Genomic DNA, 19,993 nt, shown 5'->3' with positions numbered 1-19,993 from the left:
GTTGTAGCTGCAGAGACAGTTCTTACGCCCTTACGATTCTACGGGATTGTTATTGTCTATTTTTGTCCGGTTTTCGTGAATTTGTTGACAATTACTCCGCAATCAGTCGGGTTTTTTCGTCTTCAAAGAGAAAATTTCACGAGGATTCGCCGACTTTTGTGAGTTCGTGGAGTTCATAAAGTGGCGGGGAATCCCCCGTGATGGCGGAGCCAATCAGAAGTGGATGCACAGTCAGCGAAGTGGAGACGCCGCCCGAGAGTTGTGGCTTGTGTATTGACATTCCCAAAGTGGGGTTATAAAAACGATTGATTTGGGGGTTTTGATGCAGATTTTGTTGATATTGTTGGGGGAGAAGTGTTGATAGAAGGTGAGACAGAGATTGAGCAGTAATGTAAGTAGTAAGGGTTAATTTTCGAGGTGATTCTGACCGAAATTCGGGGGGAGATGTGGGTCCGGAGAGTAGTCTCCACCGCTCCGAAACGTCTAAAACACAACAATGAGGGAGAAATAGTGAACAATGCGAATAATTGCTGATGATTTCAGTGTTCCAGGAGGTTTATAAATTCGGGTAAAATCCACGAGGTGATCGAGTGATGGAATATGGCTTTTAAATCGATTTTTATGGAGATAATGGAGTTGAGGAAATGAGTTGTTCACTGCTCTTGGTTCACAAAATTGCAAAAAACGCTTGAATTGAATTAGGAAATGGGTTGGAGAGATTTTCTATATTTTGAAACGATTTCTAGAGTTGAAAGAATTAAAATAAAACCTTTGTAAACTTCTCTGGATCTAGCAGATCTGGAGAAAAAATGAAGATTTTTTCTAGTTGTAGAATTTTCCAAGATTTTCTGAGAGTTCTGTCAAAATTCATAGTTAACAGGGATTATGAAATTTACTGGATAAAGATTGATTTGGGAGTTTTGATGAAGATTTTGTTGATATTTTTGGGGGAGAAGTGTTGATAGAAGGTGAGACAGAGATTGAGCAGTAATGTAAGTAGTAAGGGTTAATTTTCGAGGTGATTCTGACCGAAATTCGGGGGGAGATGTGGGTCCGGAGAGTAGTCTCCACCGCTCCGAAACGTCTAAAACACAACAATGAGGGGGAAATAGTGAACAATGCGAATAATTGCTGATGATTTCAGTGTTCCAGGAGGTTTATAAATTCGGGTAAAATCCACGAGGTGATCGAGTGATGGAATATGGCTTTTAAATCGATTTTTACGGAGATAATGGAGTTGAGGAAATGAGTAGTTCATTGCTCTTGGTTTAATTCAGTAAAGTGGATGCGTTGATTACAAAATTTCAAAAAACGCTTGAATTGAATTAGGAAATGGGCTGGAGAGATTTTCAATATTTTGAAATAATTTCTAGAGTTGAAAGAATTAAAATAAAACCCTTGTAAATTTCTCTGGATCTAGCAGATCTGGAGAAGAAATGAAGATATTTTTTCTAGTTGTATAATTTTCCAAGATTTTCTGAGAGTTCTGTCGAAATTCGTAGTTAACAGGGATTATGAAATTTACTGGATAAAGATTGATTTGGGAGTTTTGATGAAGATTTTGTTGGGGGAGAAGTGTTGATAGAAGGTGAGACAGAGATTAAGTGGTAATGTAAGTAGTAGGGGAGGTTGGGGTAAAATGGGCACTTTTGACTTTTTTAAAAAATGTTAATGACGAGTTGAAATGTTGATAAAATTTAATAATTTTTTTTTCATTGCAAAGAACAATTCTTTCCCTTTGTGATGAGACTAAACTGAGCTCAATTGATAAATTTGTTTCTCAGTTATGAGTAATTAAAACAAAAGTCTAAAGTGTCCATTTTGCCCCACTCTCCCCTAAGGGTTAATTTTCGAGGCGATTCTGATCGAAATTGAGGGCGAGATATCGGTTCGGAGAGTAGCCTCCACCGCTCAAAAACGTCTAAAACACAACAATGAGGGGAAATCGTGAACAATGCGAGTAATTGCCGATGATTCCGGTGTTCTACAAGGTTTATAATATCGGGTAAAATCCGCGAGTTGGTAGAGTAATGGAAAATCACTTTTTAATCCATTCTTTCTGGAGTTACTGGAGCCAAGGAAATGAATTCTTCATTGCTCCCCACTTAATTCACTAAAATCGATCAGTTTATTCCAGAATTGCGAAAGCCGTCGAGTTGAATTAGTAAATGTGTTAGTAAATGAGGTATTTTATATATTTTTTAGTGATTTTTAGAATTCAAATAAAAATCCTATAAATACCTCTGGACCTGGTAGATCGTGAGAAAAATCGACATATTTTTTCTAGTCGAGGAAATTTCCACAGAAAGATCTTTTGACAGTTCTCTCCAAATTCATACTCAACCGATACGAGTATCGAATACCGAAGAAGTAGTGCTAGAAATGAAATTTCTTGTTTCCACGGAGAATACAGTTATTTTGAAATTACCAAATCAATTTTTGCGACAGAAAATTTCCACCTCGGCGCACTCTTTGCATGTGTGCCACAAAAAAATTCTTTTTTGATAATTAAAAAAAAATTTTTTTGGCACAAGTAAGACTTTTTTAAGAACTCAGTCATTTTTCCCTCAGCGTAGGATAAGAAGTTGCCTTGTATGCGTCGCATTCATAATAATTATTTTTTCCAGTGGAACAAGTCAATAAAAAAAACCTAAAAATGGCGTTGAGGACGTACGGTGACAAGCCCATAAGTTTTCAAGTCGAGGAAAATGGGGAGTACTACTGCATCGGTTCAGAGGTGGGTAACTACCTTCGCCTCTTCCGTGGATCCCTCTACAAACGCTACCCAGGGATGTACAGAAGATCTATCACAAACGACGAGAGGAAGAAATTGGTGGAGCTGGGGCTGAGTCAACACGTCTTGGCCTCGAGTGTTTCCCTGCTGAGAGCCAGTGAAGTAGAGGACATAATCGAGGGGAATGACGATAAATATAAGGCTGTGTCTGTACACTCCACTGAACCGCCTGCCCCGCGGGAGGGCAAGTCCAAGAAAACGATGCCCTGGGTGCCTAGCTTACCTAACAGCTCGCATTTGGATGCTGTGCCACAAGCTACACCCATCAATCGGAACAGAGTTCACAATAAGAAAGTCAGGACATTCCCCTTGTGGTAAATTTACGTTTGGATTTCAATCGATACGAGAGAACGAATTGATTCTCAACATTTTCTTAGAGGTGACAGTAGTCTGATGATGAGTGAGTTGAGGAGAAAATGTCGTGATTTTTGTTTTCAACTTCATGAATTTTAAACAAGATCTCGTGATCTTCTGCAAAGTGTCTGGGTGAATTCATCTTACAATTCAGTAGCGAAATGGTAAAACGGTCTAAGGCCCGGGTGTACTATCTTTCGAATGTTATCTGGATTTTTTTCATCTTTCGTAATCCAAAATTGTCAATTGAGTGATTCATCATGTAGAAATTCCCAAAAATTATGATAGAATGATAAAAAAAAATAGAAACAATTCTGAACTTTTTCAAAAAGCGTTTTTAATTGAGATTCAGAATGAGTCGAAAAAAGTGGAAATTACAAATATCTGATTCGCTGTGGCAAATTATCTATTAGCTGTCATTTTCCATGGTGGATAACAAAACACTAACTCCTCATGGGAAGTGACAGCTAGGTATTTCAATTTTCAAAACAGTGGTATGTAGTCATCTGCCATTTTTATGTGATAAAAGTGTGATTAAAAAATTCTTCAAAATATTACAACTTTTTTCAAAGAGCCTTTTCCGTAATAAATGTCTCTGTGCAGTGTGGGAAAAGATTTACGAAATCAGTCTTCCCTCTGCATGATATTGGGTGACAGGCCGCCATTTATCACCGTAAATCAGATACATTTTTGAATTTCTTGTTATTCAACTTATTCTGAATATAAATTAAAAATGCTCTTTGAAAAAATTAAGAATTTTTTTTACTTTTTTTGATTATTCAGTCATAATTTTTCAAAAATTCTGCATGATGCAGGACTCAATTGACAATTTCAGATGACGAAAGATGAAAAAAAAAATCGAGATAACGTTCGAAAAGTAGTACATCCGGGCTTTAAAAACGTACCTCTCAAAAAACTCTTGTCTTCTCAGTCTGGATACTCTAGCTGTGTTTCAAACAGACATTTTCTGTAGCTTCCAAAATTACCCACAAAATTGTCCCTCCGAATTTCTCTCCAAATCCCTTTTTCCTCAGATATCTCAAAAATAATCGACGAATCCCTCTTAAAACCTCCACCAATCAAATCTCTCACAAACCACTGATAAAATCCTCTCTCCCCTAGCTTCGACGACACAGATCCTTCAGCGAATCTGGAGAACGCAGCCCAACAAGAGTTGCTGGTGCCCATCCGTCTGGACATGGAGATCGAGGGCCAGAAATTACGTGACACCTTCACATGGAACAAGAACGAGAGTCTCATAACCCCAGAGCAATTCGCAGAGGTTCTCTGCGACGACCTGGATCTCAACCCCTTGACCTTCGTTCCAGCAATAGCCCAGGCAATCAGACAGCAGATCGAGGCCTTCCCCCAGGAGACAATTTTGGAGGATCAGTGCGACCAGCGAGTCATCATCAAGCTGAACATTCATGTGGGGAACACATCGCTGGTGGATCAAGTGGAATGGGACATGTCAGAGAAGGAGAACAATCCTGAGAAATTCGCCATGAAACTCTGCGCAGAATTGGGACTTGGAGGGGAATTCGTGACTGCAATTGCTTACAGTGTCAGGGGCCAATTGTCGTGGCATCAGAGGACTTACGCCTTCTCTGAGGCTCCACTGCCAACCGTTGAAGTGCCCTTCAGACCTCCCTCAGAGGCTGACCAGTGGGCGCCTTTCCTCGAGACACTCACTGATGCTGAGATGGAGAAGAAGATCAGGGATCAGGACAGGAACACTCGACGCATGAGGAGACTTGCCAATACTACCCCTGGGTGGTAAATTCAAGGGGAACAAAAGACGAGAATGTGGCGTGGTCGTTTTCACGGCCGAATTTGTGTTTAAAAATAAACTAGGTTTCAGCATTTAAGATTTCAGTGGAATTAAACATTTTTTCAATTTAATTCTGAGCACTTTTGGTTAATAAATGTTTTTGAAAGGAGGTGGAGGTTTCCTTTTTTTAATTATTTTGTTCTTTGGGATTTTGCACGGATGAAAAAATCATATAAAGGAGTCCCGAGGACATTGGTACAGAGTGATTCTGCATGGAATCCTATAGGTTCGTAATCTCTCTGTATTGTAAAAATCCAAATCGACTTCTGGTGATGAATATTTGGTCTCGAAATTGAGGCTGCAAAATTGAGGGCCACAAGAGTCGAAATAAGGGTCACAGGTATCAAAATAATCGTCGTGAGGATCAGAATAAGGGTCCCAGGGTCAGATTAAGGTTCCAAATAAGGGTCATGGGAGTCAGAAACTAGGAGTCACAAGGGTAAAAATAACAATTGTAAAAACACTCATGAAAACTTCACAATTTACATGAATTTTCATGTAAAAATGAATATTCACTGCCAAATTCCCTTGAATTTCCAGGGAATTCCTATAAAGTTCTTGAAATTGCAGGAATTTTTGAATGAATTCCCTGAAAATTCAAAGGAATCTGGAATTCAAGGAGAGGTTTCTCTGAATTCTTCTGATTTTTCATTAATTTTCCCAGAATAATAAAACTGAAATTTATACTTTCCACGGATTTTTTGATGAAAACATAAATTTTCATTGATAAAATTCGTTGAAATTTCGGTGAACATGTTACTGATCCTTACCGGAAATTTGACGATTATAATGCCTCTATTCGCCGATGAAAAAACTGAAATTTTCCCGAATCCCTTCCCAATCCCCCGAATAAGCGAACAGAATTATTTCCGTCAACATTTTCAGTGACAAATGAAAAAATAAGAAACGATCGAAGTTGATAAAATTACCTACCAATGATCGCTCGGAAGAAAAAATGTCTAGAAAATATTTTTGGAGCTGTTCAAATACCTCATGAAAACCATTCTTTGAGACTGTCCAATAGAACCATCGTTTTCCGAACTATGTCCATGATAATATCTCCACAACATTCTCAATGAGTCATTCCCCCTCATTTCATTCGAATGCCCTTCCCATCATTCGAATGGATAAGAAAAAATTCCTTCAATCCCATATTTTTACCGAAAGGTGAGGAGTGAACGGAGGGGAAAATGAAACATTTTAATCATCCGAGGATTGTGTAGTGATCGAAAGAGGAAAATATTAAGCTTCTTACTTTTTCTTTTCACAGGATTTCTCGAGAAATTTAAATCAAATTTTGAAAAATTGAAAAATCAAATGACTTATAATTTATAAAAATGATACAAAGAAACATTAACGAGAGAATAGCGAAGTGTAAATAATTATTTTTACGCTTTTCTATTTTTCTATCGACAGTTATCACTGGAATTGAAATTTCCAGAAATGGGCAACACTAAATAATTTTATAACATCGGAATCATTTATAAAAATCATTCGAATATGCATAAGAAAAAACATTTTCTCTAATTCACTAATTTTGTCAATAGGTGAGCGAGGGGAAAATGGGCCTTTTTAATCATCAATAACTTTCGATCAACAAATTGAAATCCAACAATTTTTTATTCTTATTTTATGAATAAATAATTCACTAAAATAAGACGGAACAAGATCATCATCATATTTTTTATGATTCCTGTTTTTTTACGGACAATTATCACTGGAATTGAGATTTCCAGAAATCGACAACACTATATAATTTTATAACATCGGAATCATTTAGAAAAATCATTCGAATATGTACAAGAAAAAACATTTTCTTCAATTCAATAATTTTGTCAATAGGTGAGCGAGGGGAAAATGGGCCTTTTTTAATCATCAATAACTTTCCATCAGCAAATTGAAATCCAACAATTTTTTATTCTTATTTTATGAATTATTTATTCATAAATAATAATAATTATTATTATTATTAATAATCATCATAATATTATAATTATTATTGAATAATCATCATCATCATCATCTTTACGATTTTTGTTTTTTGTACGGATAATTAAAAATTATTAAGATGAGAAAAAGGATAAAATTAAATTAATTTAATTCCAAAGACGGAAATGGAAATAAAATGAAATAGTATAAATTAATCCAGTGACGGGCGCGAAGCGTCCGTTCGCCAGTAAAAATGAATGTAAGAACTAGAAAAACCATTGATACTGACAACGAACGGCAAAAAAATGGGTTTTGAGATAATAGTGAGCATCGAATGATAACAACTCATCCATGCAGAGGGGGTTGCACTGGGGGGGGCGAGCGTGGGTGGGGGGCGATTTAGCTTTCACGCAGTAATTCCAGTTCTCCTCCGGCGGCCGACGGTAGGAGGTGGCCAAGTGCCCCACAAATAAATCTATATTTATTTTTCTAAATAAACAAGTGATCACACTAGAATTAAAAAAAAATAATTTAAAAAATGGATCCGACCTGGTTGTCGAAACAGTTGTCTCCAGCGTCACCGAGGGGAGTTCCAGGCAATCCCTATCCGTCGAGACCTTGGCTCCAGGATCGTGCCGCTGCCGCCCCGGCTACGACGAACGTCGGCGTCAAGGGAATCATCGCCGGTGAGTTTGTTACTTTCACCTTGGAAGTTTATTTTTGCACTTGTGTTTACGGGATTTCATGGACTCACGATACGTTCCAACAGCGCTCTGGGTTTTTTCGTAATTTTGGAGGGCTTTATTTTAGGATCCGTCGAGTGTTTATGGATTTATCGGTCGACGAGAGGTCATTTAAATTTTTTATTTCGCGGAATTCGTTCGCTCTCTCGTGGTGTTTTACTCATTTTTGTTTGCATTTCGGGGCTGTTTGTTGTGAACTCAAGGTAAGATTTTCATTAGGAGAATAAACGGACGTCTGGAGTGGTTTTTTTATTTTTTTGGTGGGGGTAATTTGCAATTCAAGTTCTTTCAATGGTAATTAACAATTCCGTGTCACTTGCGTTTCTCGAATGCTAGGTATTGTTCTGCTCTTTTTGTTGTGAGAGCGGTTGCGTCTCGTGGTTGTTCCAACCTCAATTTCGGTGACAGATGATAAACAGTTGACAGGGTTCATTGTTGCTCCAATTTATGAACCTTGGGACGTTAATTTTGTAAATGAAGTAATTGGGAGAATAACGCGGATGAAAATTGAGTGAGTGAATTGAACGAGGTTTTTTCTCATAAAAAATTGCTGGCGGAGTTGAGATTTAGATATGAACAGAAATAATTTAGTTCATACTTATGCGATGGTCCAAGAAAGTTCGAAAATATCGAAGGATTCGTTGGTTTTATGAAAAATTTAATGAGAATGATTTTTTTTTAATTAGCAAAAAATTTTACGATGAATTGAAATACGGATAAATTAATGAATTGATGGGTCTGGTGACAGACGGTAAACTGGTGGCCGAGTGTCCTTGAACTTGAGACGACTAATTTGGAACATTCTTGCTCCAATTTATGCACGTTAAAACATTGAATTTTTAAGACGAAATAGGGGAGGGTAAAATGAACACTGGACTTTTTTTGAAATATTCATGACGTGTTGAATTATTTATGAAATGGAGTCATTTTATTTTTCAATTGAAAAACAATGATTCCTCTTTGTGATGAGCTGAGACTGAGCTCAATTGATAAATCTGTTTCTGAGTTATGGATATTTTTNCAGGCAATCCCTATCCGTCGAGACCTTGGCTCCAGGATCGTGCCGCTGCCGCCCCGGCTACGACGAACGTCGGCGTCAAGGGAATCATCGCCGGTGAGTTTGTTACTTTCACCTTGGAAGTTTATTTTTGCACTTGTGTTTACGGGATTTCATGGACTCACGATACGTTCCAACAGCGCTCTGGGTTTTTTCGTAATTTTGGAGGGCTTTATTTTAGGATCCGTCGAGTGTTTATGGATTTATCGGTCGACGAGAGGTCATTTAAATTTTTTATTTCGCGGAATTCGTTCGCTCTCTCGTGGTGTTTTACTCATTTTTGTTTGCATTTCGGGGCTGTTTGTTGTGAACTCAAGGTAAGATTTTCATTAGGAGAATAAACGGACGTCTGGAGTGGTTTTTTTATTTTTTTGGTGGGGGTAATTTGCAATTCAAGTTCTTTCAATGGTAATTAACAATTCCGTGTCACTTGCGTTTCTCGAATGCTAGGTATTGTTCTGCTCTTTTTGTTGTGAGAGCGGTTGCGTCTCGTGGTTGTTCCAACCTCAATTTCGGTGACAGATGATAAACAGTTGACAGGGTTCATTGTTGCTCCAATTTATGAACCTTGGGACGTTAATTTTGTAAATGAAGTAATTGGGAGAATAACGCGGATGAAAATTGAGTGAGTGAATTGAACGAGGTTTTTTCTCATAAAAAATTGCTGGCGGAGTTGAGATTTAGATATGAACAGAAATAATTTAGTTCATACTTATGCGATGGTCCAAGAAAGTTCGAAAATATCGAAGGATTCGTTGGTTTTATGAAAAATTTAATGAGAATGATTTTTTTTTAATTAGCAAAAAATTTTACGATGAATTGAAATACGGATAAATTAATGAATTGATGGGTCTGGTGACAGACGGTAAACTGGTGGCCGAGTGTCCTTGAACTTGAGACGACTAATTTGGAACATTCTTGCTCCAATTTATGCACGTTAAAACATTGAATTTTTAAGACGAAATAGGGGAGGGTAAAATGAACACTGGACTTTTTTTGAAATATTCATGACGTGTTGAATTATTTATGAAATGGAGTCATTTTATTTTTCAATTGAAAAACAATGATTCCTCTTTGTGATGAGCTGAGACTGAGCTCAATTGATAAATCTGTTTCTGAGTTATGGATATTTTTTAAAAAGTCAAAAGTGTCCATTTTACCCTATCCTCCCCTGATCATAATTATTTGTTCTAATGATTTGTTCATAAAAAATTAGTAGTGGAATTGAGATGTAGATATGAATAGCAATAATTCAGTAGTAAAGTGGTAAAACGGTACAAGTCAATTTTGACTATTGACTAGTTTTCAATAAATATATCGAAATCTAAGGGACATAGCAGAATTTTTGTTATAACCTTTTTTGTAGAGCCGATTGAGAGCTACAACAAATGTAATAACAAAAATTTCGCTATCTTCCTTAGATTCGGAACTATTCCTCAAAAAGTCTTCTAGGAAATAAGTCGACTTAAACCGTTTTACCGCCTCGCTACCGAATTTATTTTATTCTATTATAATCATCCACGAACATTCGTAAATGTTGAAGGATTCATTGATTTTTTGAAAAATTTAATGAGAATGATTTTTTTTTATTTATTAAAAAAATTTACGATGAATTGAAATATGGATAAATAAATGAATTGATGGTTCGAGTGTCAGACGGTAAACTAGTGACCGAGTGTCCTTGAACTTGAGACTACTAAATTGGAATATTCTTGCTCCAATTGATGGACCTTGAACCATTGAATTTTTAAAATAAAATAATTGGGACAATAATACGAAAAGAAATTGGGTAACGAGGTTTGACCGATAATTCTCATGATTTGTTCATAAAAAATTACAGATGGAATTGAGATTTAGATATGAATAGGAATAATTTATTTCATTCTAATACAATCATCCAAAAAAATTGGAAAAATTGAAGGATGCATTGATTTTAGGAAAAATTTAGTGAAAATGGTTTTTTAGAACTAGCGAAAAATTGAATAGAAAAATGCATAAATGGATGAATTCCTAGGTCTGGTGTCAAATGGTAATCTAGTGACCGAGTGTTCTTGAGCTTTAGACTCGTAATTTAGGGCATTCTTCCTTCAATTTATAAACCTCACGACAGTGAATTCTTTAAATAAAATAATCGTGAGAATAATACGAAATGAAATTGCATAACGAAATATGAACGATAATTCTAATGACTTGCTCATGAGAACTCACTGGTGGAGTTGAGATTTAGATTTATTTCATGACAACAGAATCATCCAAGAAAATTCGGAAATATTGAAGGATGCATTGATTTTATGAAAGATTTAATAGGAATGATTTTTAGAATTGGCAGAAAATTTTACCATGAATTAAAATTTATATAAATGAATGAATTGATGGTTCCAGTAACAGATGATAAATTGTTCGAGTGCATTTACTGCCTCCTTTCAAATTTTTCGGACAGGAAAATCATAAAAATGTCACGAGATAATAACGAGTCTTGAAAAATTCACTGTAAAATTGAGATCTCCAGAAAGAAAAAAAATAATCAGATTAATTATTAATCTCATAACAACGCATTCATTCAAAAAAATTCGTAAATGGGTTTCGTAAAAAAAAAATATTTGCCATGATAAAAAAACATTTCTATAAATGAATGAATTAATGGTTCTGGTAACATGATAAATAATTGACTGAGTGCACTCGCCCCAATTTACTCTGAAGAAATTGAAGTAGCCCTGAAACCATTAAAAGTTTTTGAATAAATGAAAAATAAATGATAAAAATGACAAAAAAAGATGAACTAACTAGATGAAACAATTCTATCATTTATTTAGTAATTTTTTATAACCATCTTATAATCACCAGATTTGATAAAAAATTCTGTGAGAAATAATTCAAATAATCAGATAAATCTATTACATTATATGCGGAAAATTGTATAAAAATATGACTAAAGAAACAGATGAATTAATAACCAGATATTCATCTTCCTGAATTCATTTCCATTTGTGCAAGAGACGAGACAAAAAAAATCCACTGATCCCCCAATTTGTTATTCAGGGGGAATCACTGGTGGAATTGAGATCTGCATAACGTACCCTACCGAATACGTCAAAACTCAATTACAATTGGATGGAAAAGCCGGTGCTGGGAAGCAATACTCGGGCATTGTAGACTGCATTAAAAAAACAGTGCAAACAAATGGAGTCCTTGGGTTGTACCGAGGACTGTCAGTCCTGGTTTACGGCTCGATACCGAAATCCGCGGTGAGATTCGGATCCTTCGAGACCGTGAAGAAGCAGTTGGTCGATGACGATGGCAAGCTGAATGCCCAAAGGAGACTCCTCGCCGGTCTCTGCGCCGGTGTCTGCGAGGCTATTTTTGCCGTTACGCCTATGGAGACTGTTAAAGTGAAATTCATCAACGATCAGAGGTCAACCAATCCGCGATTCCGGGGGTTCTTCCATGGGGTTGGACTCATTATTAAGGAAAATGGTAAGTCATCACATTTCATTGAGTCAATGAATCAATTAATTTAGTCATTTGACCCTTGATTGATTTCGTTCATCGAATTGTTTACTCTTAAGGCCCGGGTGTACTATCTTTCGAATGTTATCTGCATTTTTTTCATCTTTTGTAATCCAAAATTGTCAATTGAGTGGTACATCATGTAGAAATTTCCAAAAATTATGATAGAATCATTAAAAAAATGGAAAAAATTCTGAACTCTTTCAAAGAGCGTTTTTAATTGAGATTCAGAATGAGTTGAAAAAAGTGGAAATTACAAATATCTGATTCTCTGTGGCAAATTATCTATTAACTGTCATTTTCCATGGTGGATAACAAAACAGTAACTCCTCATTGGAAGTGACAGCTAGGTATCTCAATTTTCAAAACAGTGTTATGTAGTCATCTGCCATTTTTATGTGATAAAAGTGTGATTAAAAAATTCTCCAAAATATTACAACTTTTTTCGAAGAGCCTTTTCCGTAATAAGTGTCTCTGTGCAGTGCGGGAAAAGATTTACGAAATCAGTCTTCACCCTGCATGATATTGGGTGACAGGTCGCCATTTGTCACCGTAAATCAGATACATTTTTCAATTTCTTGTTATTCAACTTATTCTAAATATAAATTAAAAATGCTCTTTGAAAAAATTAAGAATTTTTTCTACTTTTTTTTAAATATTCATTCATAATTTTTCAAAACTTCTGCATAATGCAGGACTTAATTGACAATTTCAGATGACGAAAGATGAAAAAAAAAACACCGAGATAACGTTCGAAAGNGCCATTTTTATGTGATAAAAGTGTGATTAAAAAATTCTCCAAAATATTACAACTTTTTTCGAAGAGCCTTTTCCGTAATAAGTGTCTCTGTGCAGTGCGGGAAAAGATTTACGAAATCAGTCTTCACCCTGCATGATATTGGGTGACAGGTCGCCATTTGTCACCGTAAATCAGATACATTTTTCAATTTCTTGTTATTCAACTTATTCTAAATATAAATTAAAAATGCTCTTTGAAAAAATTAAGAATTTTTTCTACTTTTTTTTAAATATTCATTCATAATTTTTCAAAACTTCTGCATAATGCAGGACTTAATTGACAATTTCAGATGACGAAAGATGAAAAAAAAAACACCGAGATAACGTTCGAAAGTAGGGGAAGGTAGGGTAAAATGGACACTTTAGACTTTTTTAAAATTATTCATAACTCAGAAACAAATGTAACAATAGAGGTCAGTTTAGGCCCATCTCAAAGTGAAAGAATTGTTCTTTGTATTGAAAAAAAAATTATTAAATTTCATCAACATTTCAACTCGTCACTAATATTTTTAAAAAAGTCAAAAGTGTCCATTTTACGCAAAATGAAGACAAAAGCATAAGCCTAACAAAACCAAGATAAACGATTAGCCCCTCACGGACGGGGCCTTTTTGTATCCAAGCTTGGAGTACGATTAATACAACTACACTGCGAGAAAAACAAACACGTTGTTAAACAAGTCTTGTTTGGGCCAACAAAATCGCTAGTTGAAAATTTCCAAAAAATAATTTGTTTGGTTCGAATTTGAAAGTCTCAAACATGAATAATTGTTCTGCTTTCGACAGCAACGAAATATTTGGCTCAAGAGGCGGATAATTCACCCCAGACGGCGCCTTTTCAGGATGAAAATATCTCATATACAGGAAAATTTATCAACAAATATTTTATCCCGAAGTTACAAGATTGCTATCATATAATTATTATTGTTTCATTTAAGGGTTCATTTCTCGTCTGTGATTATTAGACAGCCGGAACGAAAAACTACTATCCCTTGCTCCGCATAAAACAAAGATTTTTCGGGAGCAACATACGTATGGGAGTATCGAAAAACGAAGGAGTGGTGCTAGAAATGACATTTCTTGCGTGTACAGAGAATGCAATTTGTTATGAACTACTAAATCTATTTTTGCGACAAAAAATTTTCATTCCGGGGCACTCTCTGCATGTTTGGCACAAAAACATCCTTTTTTGATAATTTTCAAAAAACTATTTTCTTGGCACAAGTAAGACTTGTTTGAGAACTTTGTCGTTTTTCTCTCAGTGTAGAATGTAATGATTTCTGATCAATGGAAAATTATGAAACCGATATGTAATTGAAGCTACAGTATTACTTCTTTCGTTGTTATTTATTTGGTTGAGTTAAATTCCGTAGTTTTGGAAATAATCAATTGCAAAGAGAGTCATTCATATTTTCATGGGTTGATGCCATACATCCAACCCGTACAAGAGGGGTTAAGGAACCATAGTAAAGATATAAAAAATAAAAATATGGGAATAAAAATATGGAAAACAAATTGGCAGGTTCAGAGTGGATTAGCATAACCTAATGCTAACCGAGTTCGCATAATAAAACATAGAACCAAAAGCATACAGAAAAAAAACAATAATTGGTAATTCGGTAAGTCTCAGGATGATTGAAGCAAAGTGCCAACTGAGAATTGACCTTAATAATTAATTATTTCAAGGTGTTGCATAGAAAATGACAATATCAGGCTGAAGGCCCTCGGGCGATGGCCAGTCGCCAGCTTCTTGTGACGAATCTCGTTAAAGATGCATAAAATAAATAATTAATCGTTCGTTGACTATTCATAACTTTAATCGTCAGTTATAGATCATTTAACGATCATTAATTTATTTTCTGTTCGTCCTTCAAAATCCATTAAATTCAATGCATTTGAAATTGAAATAATTAACGCATTCTTATAATAGATTAATAAAAATAGAATATATGAATCTATTGTTATTTTTATAGTTTAAAAAAAACTAGTTTCAATCATAAATCCTTAATATTGGTTTATTGGAAGCCAGGTGAATAAATAAAAGACACTTTTGTTAGAGCAATTAGATTTGGTTTTTATTAGCACGTGTTCTCGCATCGAGAACAGTCGCAGAACTGAATAAAGAATATCGAAGTCACAAAGACCATAGCCTTTTTATTATGGTTTCTTTCTCACCAGGCTTTATCATATGTTTATATTTTTAGTAAACATTCGACTAGAGTTTCGTCGCAAGACCCCACAGGCGGGTCTCTCCAGGAAAAGTGATCTCATAGTATAATAAACCCAAGTTATATCGTTCAGTAATATGATCGAATTGTTTTTGCTCCTTTCAATACTTAATGAATCTTTTTTTGACTTCTCTTTTTTTGTTATTTAAAAAAGTAGTCCTTGTCGATTTTGCATTGTAAAACTCATTGACTCCATTGACTTTTATTTGCTAATGCAGTTGAGAACAAATAAATTTCGCAACTGATAAGAGTTATCTGTAGAATTATGTGGGATAATGTACTCGTGAGCGCCAAAGGCTGATTTGGGATTTAATAAGATGTATTCAGCGGTAGAGTGAGTTAATTAGCTCGTTATCTGGGAAATTACTGTTTTTGGGAGGAAATGGCAAGAGACTTTTTGTAGCAAACAAAATTCTCGCAGTGAAAATCCTTTGGAATTTTCCCATAGCATCACGTGTTCTCGAATTGATCTAATTAATATCATTCAACAATTAATGGGTACAAGAGGGATGGATGAAAATCGATCAATTATTCCATTATCTCAGTGATGATATAATTGATTTTAAGACACTATGTCAATAGACTTTTTTGGGGCGTCACATGACATCACGTTTTAGAGTCCGTCAGGTTTGAAGAACACGTGACATCATGTGATGTCAATTATTCTCATGTCATAATTTCGGTCTACTTTTCTCTGTTATTCTGAACCAACTAGAAAATTGAAAACATTCCTGTTCTTGAATTGATGATTTTTTCTGTTCTAAAATTGATCTCTTCATGTTTATAAATTCAGTAGCGAAGTGGTAATAGTATATTATGTCACACGAATCGCAAACCGGCGTCACGGTCCGTATGACATATACTATTTTTTGTCACGAAGGCCGGATGAGGTGGTGGGGTGGGGGCGCAGAAGCGGGGTCCATCAGGGGCCGCAGGCCCCGGCGGGGGGGGGCGAAGCCTTCGGCTCGGATTATAAAGCCACATTCGCCAGATAATACTTTTATCGCCTGATGACATAATATACTATTATCGCCGTGTGACATACGATATTTTATGTCATTGGGCCCGAAAGCCGCGATCTAACCGAGCAAAGCGAGGTTAGAATCGCGGTTTATCGGGCCTAATGACATAAATGATGATTCGGGGTTAAGTCAGTGACATCAGTCCACTCTATAGTTATCGCTATCTTGTAATCTAAGGGAGATAGGAGAATTTTGATAAGGACCTTTTTGTAGAGAATTTCAAGGGCTATAAAAAAGGTCATTATAAAAATTTTGCTATCTTCATTGTAAAAAAGATAATTCAAGGTTAAACAACTGAAGAAAAATCTGATATGTCTGTAAATTCAATTATAGAGTAATAGACGATTATAGATAAATAAATAAGACCTTTGGAGTATTATTATTGTTCTATGAATAAATTGAATATTAAAAAAAGGTCCTATAATTTTTTAAAACCAAAATTCACTACCGTTCCATTTTGCCCCACTCACCCCTTTTCTTGAAAATTAATAGAAATCTGGAACGTTAAGGTAAATGAATTTTTGAATTTTCAATTGATTGAAAAGTGAAGAATACATTATATGATTTAATTTACTAAAGTTTACTAATGTTTTGATTGAAAATTAAGATGAGTTGAGGAATTATCATCTTTCTGCTCTTCAAAAATTTCGAATTCCAATGAATTTTCATTATTTTTCTCCTGTATCGAAATCAGTCATTGTTTTGAAAATATTTAGGCAACTGCTCATGAAATTTCAGTTTTCTTTCAACTATTTAGCCTACTAAAGGAGAGGAAAATGTCACATTTTATCTCATTTTATCATAAAATCGTCATAATATCACAAAACTAATTTCTTCTGCCAAATATTTCATCTCTTGAGGAGAAATTTCTTGGGATAAGAAATTTTTTGTACCGTTTCATTTTGCCCCACGTTCCATTTTGCCCCGCTATTCCATTTTGCCCCACAGTTCCATTTTGCCCCACCCTCCCCTAAGTAGAATTGTTTTTTGATATATGCTCCCTCTCACTCATAACTCCAATGTAATCTCGTTACATAATTTGACGCCACGAGAGCGATAGCACAGATAGAGCATCTGCGGATCCGCGATGCAATCCGATGATAATTCTCAGGAAAAAAGAAAAAAATTGCAATATCGGATGATGAGCATTTGCACTTAAATAAACTCAGTCATTGAACACAGTAACGGGTGCTGGGATTTCTCACCTTGACTGAATCACAATGTCTCGTAACGTTGGAACACACGAGTGGTCAAAGTTCCTGGCTGTTTTCGTAACTAAAAAAGAATACAAAAAACGGGGCAATTCAATGCTGTTTACGTAGACGAAAACTCTGCGCAAGGATTCTCACCATGATTAAAAATTTCTGAATGAAAATATTCACTTGTCTTATGAATACTGATGAGTTTGTTGGTGCCACTCATTAGAGTGATAATGACGAGTCGAGGAGATAAGAGGGAACTTCATGCGAGAGACAAATGTAAAAATGCAGTAGTAATTTGTAGGGAGTTTGACGAAAAAAAATGCCTCGATACTATTCTCTAAATCACTCTGAGGTGTTCGCAAGACTCATTTAATTACTCTTAGTCTCTTTCATTATCAAATTAAATAACCAAATTTTTAACGGAATTTATTGCAAGAAAAATATAAAAGACTAATTTCCTTACTTAAAGTAGTATATCGAAACTCCACGTAAGTCGTTGGGTGCAGTGAGGAAAAATTAATTTAAATTTAATTAATTATTAAATTTAAATTATTTAAATTTTATAATTTATTTATTTTTATTTTCTTTATATTTTATATTTATCATCAATTTGATTTTTAATGCCCGAAAAAAAATTATTCATCATTGATGATTTTTTACATGAATTTTTTACATGAATGAGCGTAAAACATTAACCCATCGAATTTTCGCTACATTTATTTTCTTAAATAATAATTGCTCGTTGGATTAGGAGATCCTATATATTTGGGGTACCCAGAAACATAAATTATTTATCACAAAAGTTTGACACTGATGATAATTTTTGTATTAGTCATAACATTTTTATTGATTTTTTCCCCCATTTTTGTGGATTTTTTCTGCATTTTAATCTTCTTTCTAATCTCGAAAAATTCATTTTCTCAGAAGACTGTGCTATCTTGCTATTGTTTAATTAATTATTATCAATAATACTATTATCAATAATACCAATTGAGTATAAACTCAACCAGAATGTTTTTATTCATATCAACTTTTCGTTTAGAATTGATTTCAGATTTTCGTCTTCAAAATTCTGTGGTGAATTGATAAACTAGGATAAATGCATTTTTTTCGAAAATGCGTTCTTTGGCTAAATTACTTTCCAATAATTTGTGGAAGCAATTTGACAAAAAAAAATATTTTTCTTTTAAGTGCACTTATCTTAGTTTACCAATTCACGACAGAATTTAAGTCATGTCTACACTACTCTAAAGAGCATTTCAGCAGAAATCTTAAATTCGCAAACTTAAAAAAAAACCTGGGTCGAAATTGAGAAAAAGTTTTTATTTAAACTATTTTTATCATTACAGGATTCAAAGGAGTTTATCAGGGACTAGTGCCAACAATAATGAAACAAGGTTCCAACCAGGCAATCCGATTTTTCGTCATGGAATCATGCAAGGATTGGTACCGAGGCGGTGACAATAATAAACCTGTGCCTAAACTCGTCGTTGGATTTTTCGGAGCTTGTGCTGGCGCAGCTTCTGTTTATGGTAACACACCAATCGACGTTGTGAAGACCAGGATGCAGGTAATTACTGTCTCCTCTCCTTCCCAAATAACAGCAAGTTTATGTCACTAAACTCGGAATAAAACAATTATTCAAGTTAACAATGCGAAAACGCTACACCCACAGGAATGTATCTGATTTATGGTGACAAATGGCGGCTTGTCACCCAATATCATGCAGGGAGAAGACTGATTTCGTAAATCTTTTCCCACACTGCACAGAGACATTTATTACGGAAAAAGCTCTTTGAAAAAAGTTGTAATATTTTGGAGATTTTTTTAATCACACTTTTATCGCATAAAAATGGCAGATGACTACATACCACTGTTTTGACAATTGAGATACCTAGCTGTCACTTCCCATGAGAAGTTAGTGTTTTGTTATCCACTATGGAAAATGACAGCTAATAGATAATTTGCCGCAGCAAATCAGGTATTTGTAATTTCCATCTTTTTCAACTTATTCTGAATCTCAATTAAAAACTCTCTTTGAAAAAGTTCAAGTTTTTTCTATTTTTTTTATCATTCTGTCATAATTTTTGGGAATTTCTACATGATATACCACTCAATTGACAATTTTGGATTACAAAAGATGAAAAAAATCCAGATAACATTCGAAAGATAGTACACCCGGGCCTTAATCCAGATAAACTATTTCTCTGGGTGTAATTAACTTGGCAAGGACTGATTTTAAAATAAAATATTCAGAAATCTTTTTTGTAGACAATCGTTTCTCTCAGAAAAATGTTTTTCGACATTTCATCTTTAAATGAGTAATTACCGAGACAATCAAACGACTATAAGCATAATAGAATGAAATAAAATATTTCATTAATACTTCTTTTCAAGTTTGATATTCACAAGCCTCAATACTTCCCTATAATAGTTCAGATACACTGTTGGAAAAAAATTGGAATTACATAGAGAGTTTAGTCGTACTCTTTAGGAAAACGACATTTATTTGAGTTTGGCAAGAGCGGGGG

General features: G+C 35.0%; 2 protein-coding genes across 6 annotated transcripts in view; both read left to right on the top strand.

The window, feature by feature from the left end:
- The first annotated feature begins 9 nt into the window (after positions 1-9).
- Positions 10-5,089, top strand: LOC107039947 (SWI/SNF-related matrix-associated actin-dependent regulator of chromatin subfamily B member 1). Of its 4 annotated transcripts, none has more exons than XM_015259817.2 (3): positions 10-391; positions 2,628-3,108; positions 4,271-5,089. In XM_015259817.2, exons 2-3 carry the CDS (start codon positions 2,657-2,659, stop codon positions 4,926-4,928), a joined length of 1,110 nt encoding a protein of 369 aa, XP_015115303.1. In that variant the 5' UTR covers positions 10-391; positions 2,628-2,656; the 3' UTR covers positions 4,929-5,089. The 4 variants fall into 4 exon arrangements, with proteins under 4 accessions (XP_015115303.1, XP_015115301.1, XP_015115302.1 ...); XM_015259815.2 differs by having other exon boundaries at positions 11-367; XM_015259816.2 differs by lacking the exon at positions 10-391 and adding an exon at positions 791-992.
- A 2,256-nt stretch (positions 5,090-7,345) lies between these two features.
- Positions 7,346-19,993, top strand: part of LOC107039945 (putative tricarboxylate transport protein, mitochondrial) — a 14,291-nt gene continuing 1,643 nt past the window's right edge. Inside the window, exons 1-4 of one of the 2 annotated variants that reach the window (XM_015259812.1) lie at positions 7,346-7,504; positions 8,676-8,765; positions 11,748-12,182; positions 18,812-19,032. In XM_015259812.1, the coding sequence (XP_015115298.1) occupies positions 7,447-7,504; positions 8,676-8,765; positions 11,748-12,182; positions 18,812-19,032 (804 nt within the window). In that variant the 5' untranslated portion in view covers positions 7,346-7,446. Of the gene's footprint in view, positions 7,595-8,675; positions 8,766-11,747; positions 12,183-18,811; positions 19,033-19,993 lie in introns of both variants that reach the window. The other variant, XM_015259813.1, reaches the window with a different exon arrangement.

Source organism: Diachasma alloeum, unplaced genomic scaffold (genome assembly GCF_001412515.2).
Source record: "Diachasma alloeum isolate Michigan unplaced genomic scaffold, Dall2.0 Dall_scaffold_00313, whole genome shotgun sequence".
NCBI classification, from domain to species: Eukaryota; Metazoa; Arthropoda; class Insecta; order Hymenoptera; family Braconidae; genus Diachasma; species Diachasma alloeum.
Note: the sequence above shows the minus strand (reverse complement) of the source record. Positions and strands in the feature narration are given on the sequence as shown.

What these genes read in the sequence shown, in the direction of transcription:
- LOC107039947 (XM_015259817.2), top strand. Translation starts at nt 2,657, where the DNA reads ATGGCGTTGAGGACGTACGGTGACAAGCCCATAAGTTTTCAAGTCGAG. An exon ending in GTCAGGACATTCCCCTTGTG is followed by an intron (nt 3,109 to 4,270) that starts GTAAATTTACGT and finishes TCTCTCCCCTAG; the next exon opens with CTTCGACGACACAGATCCTT.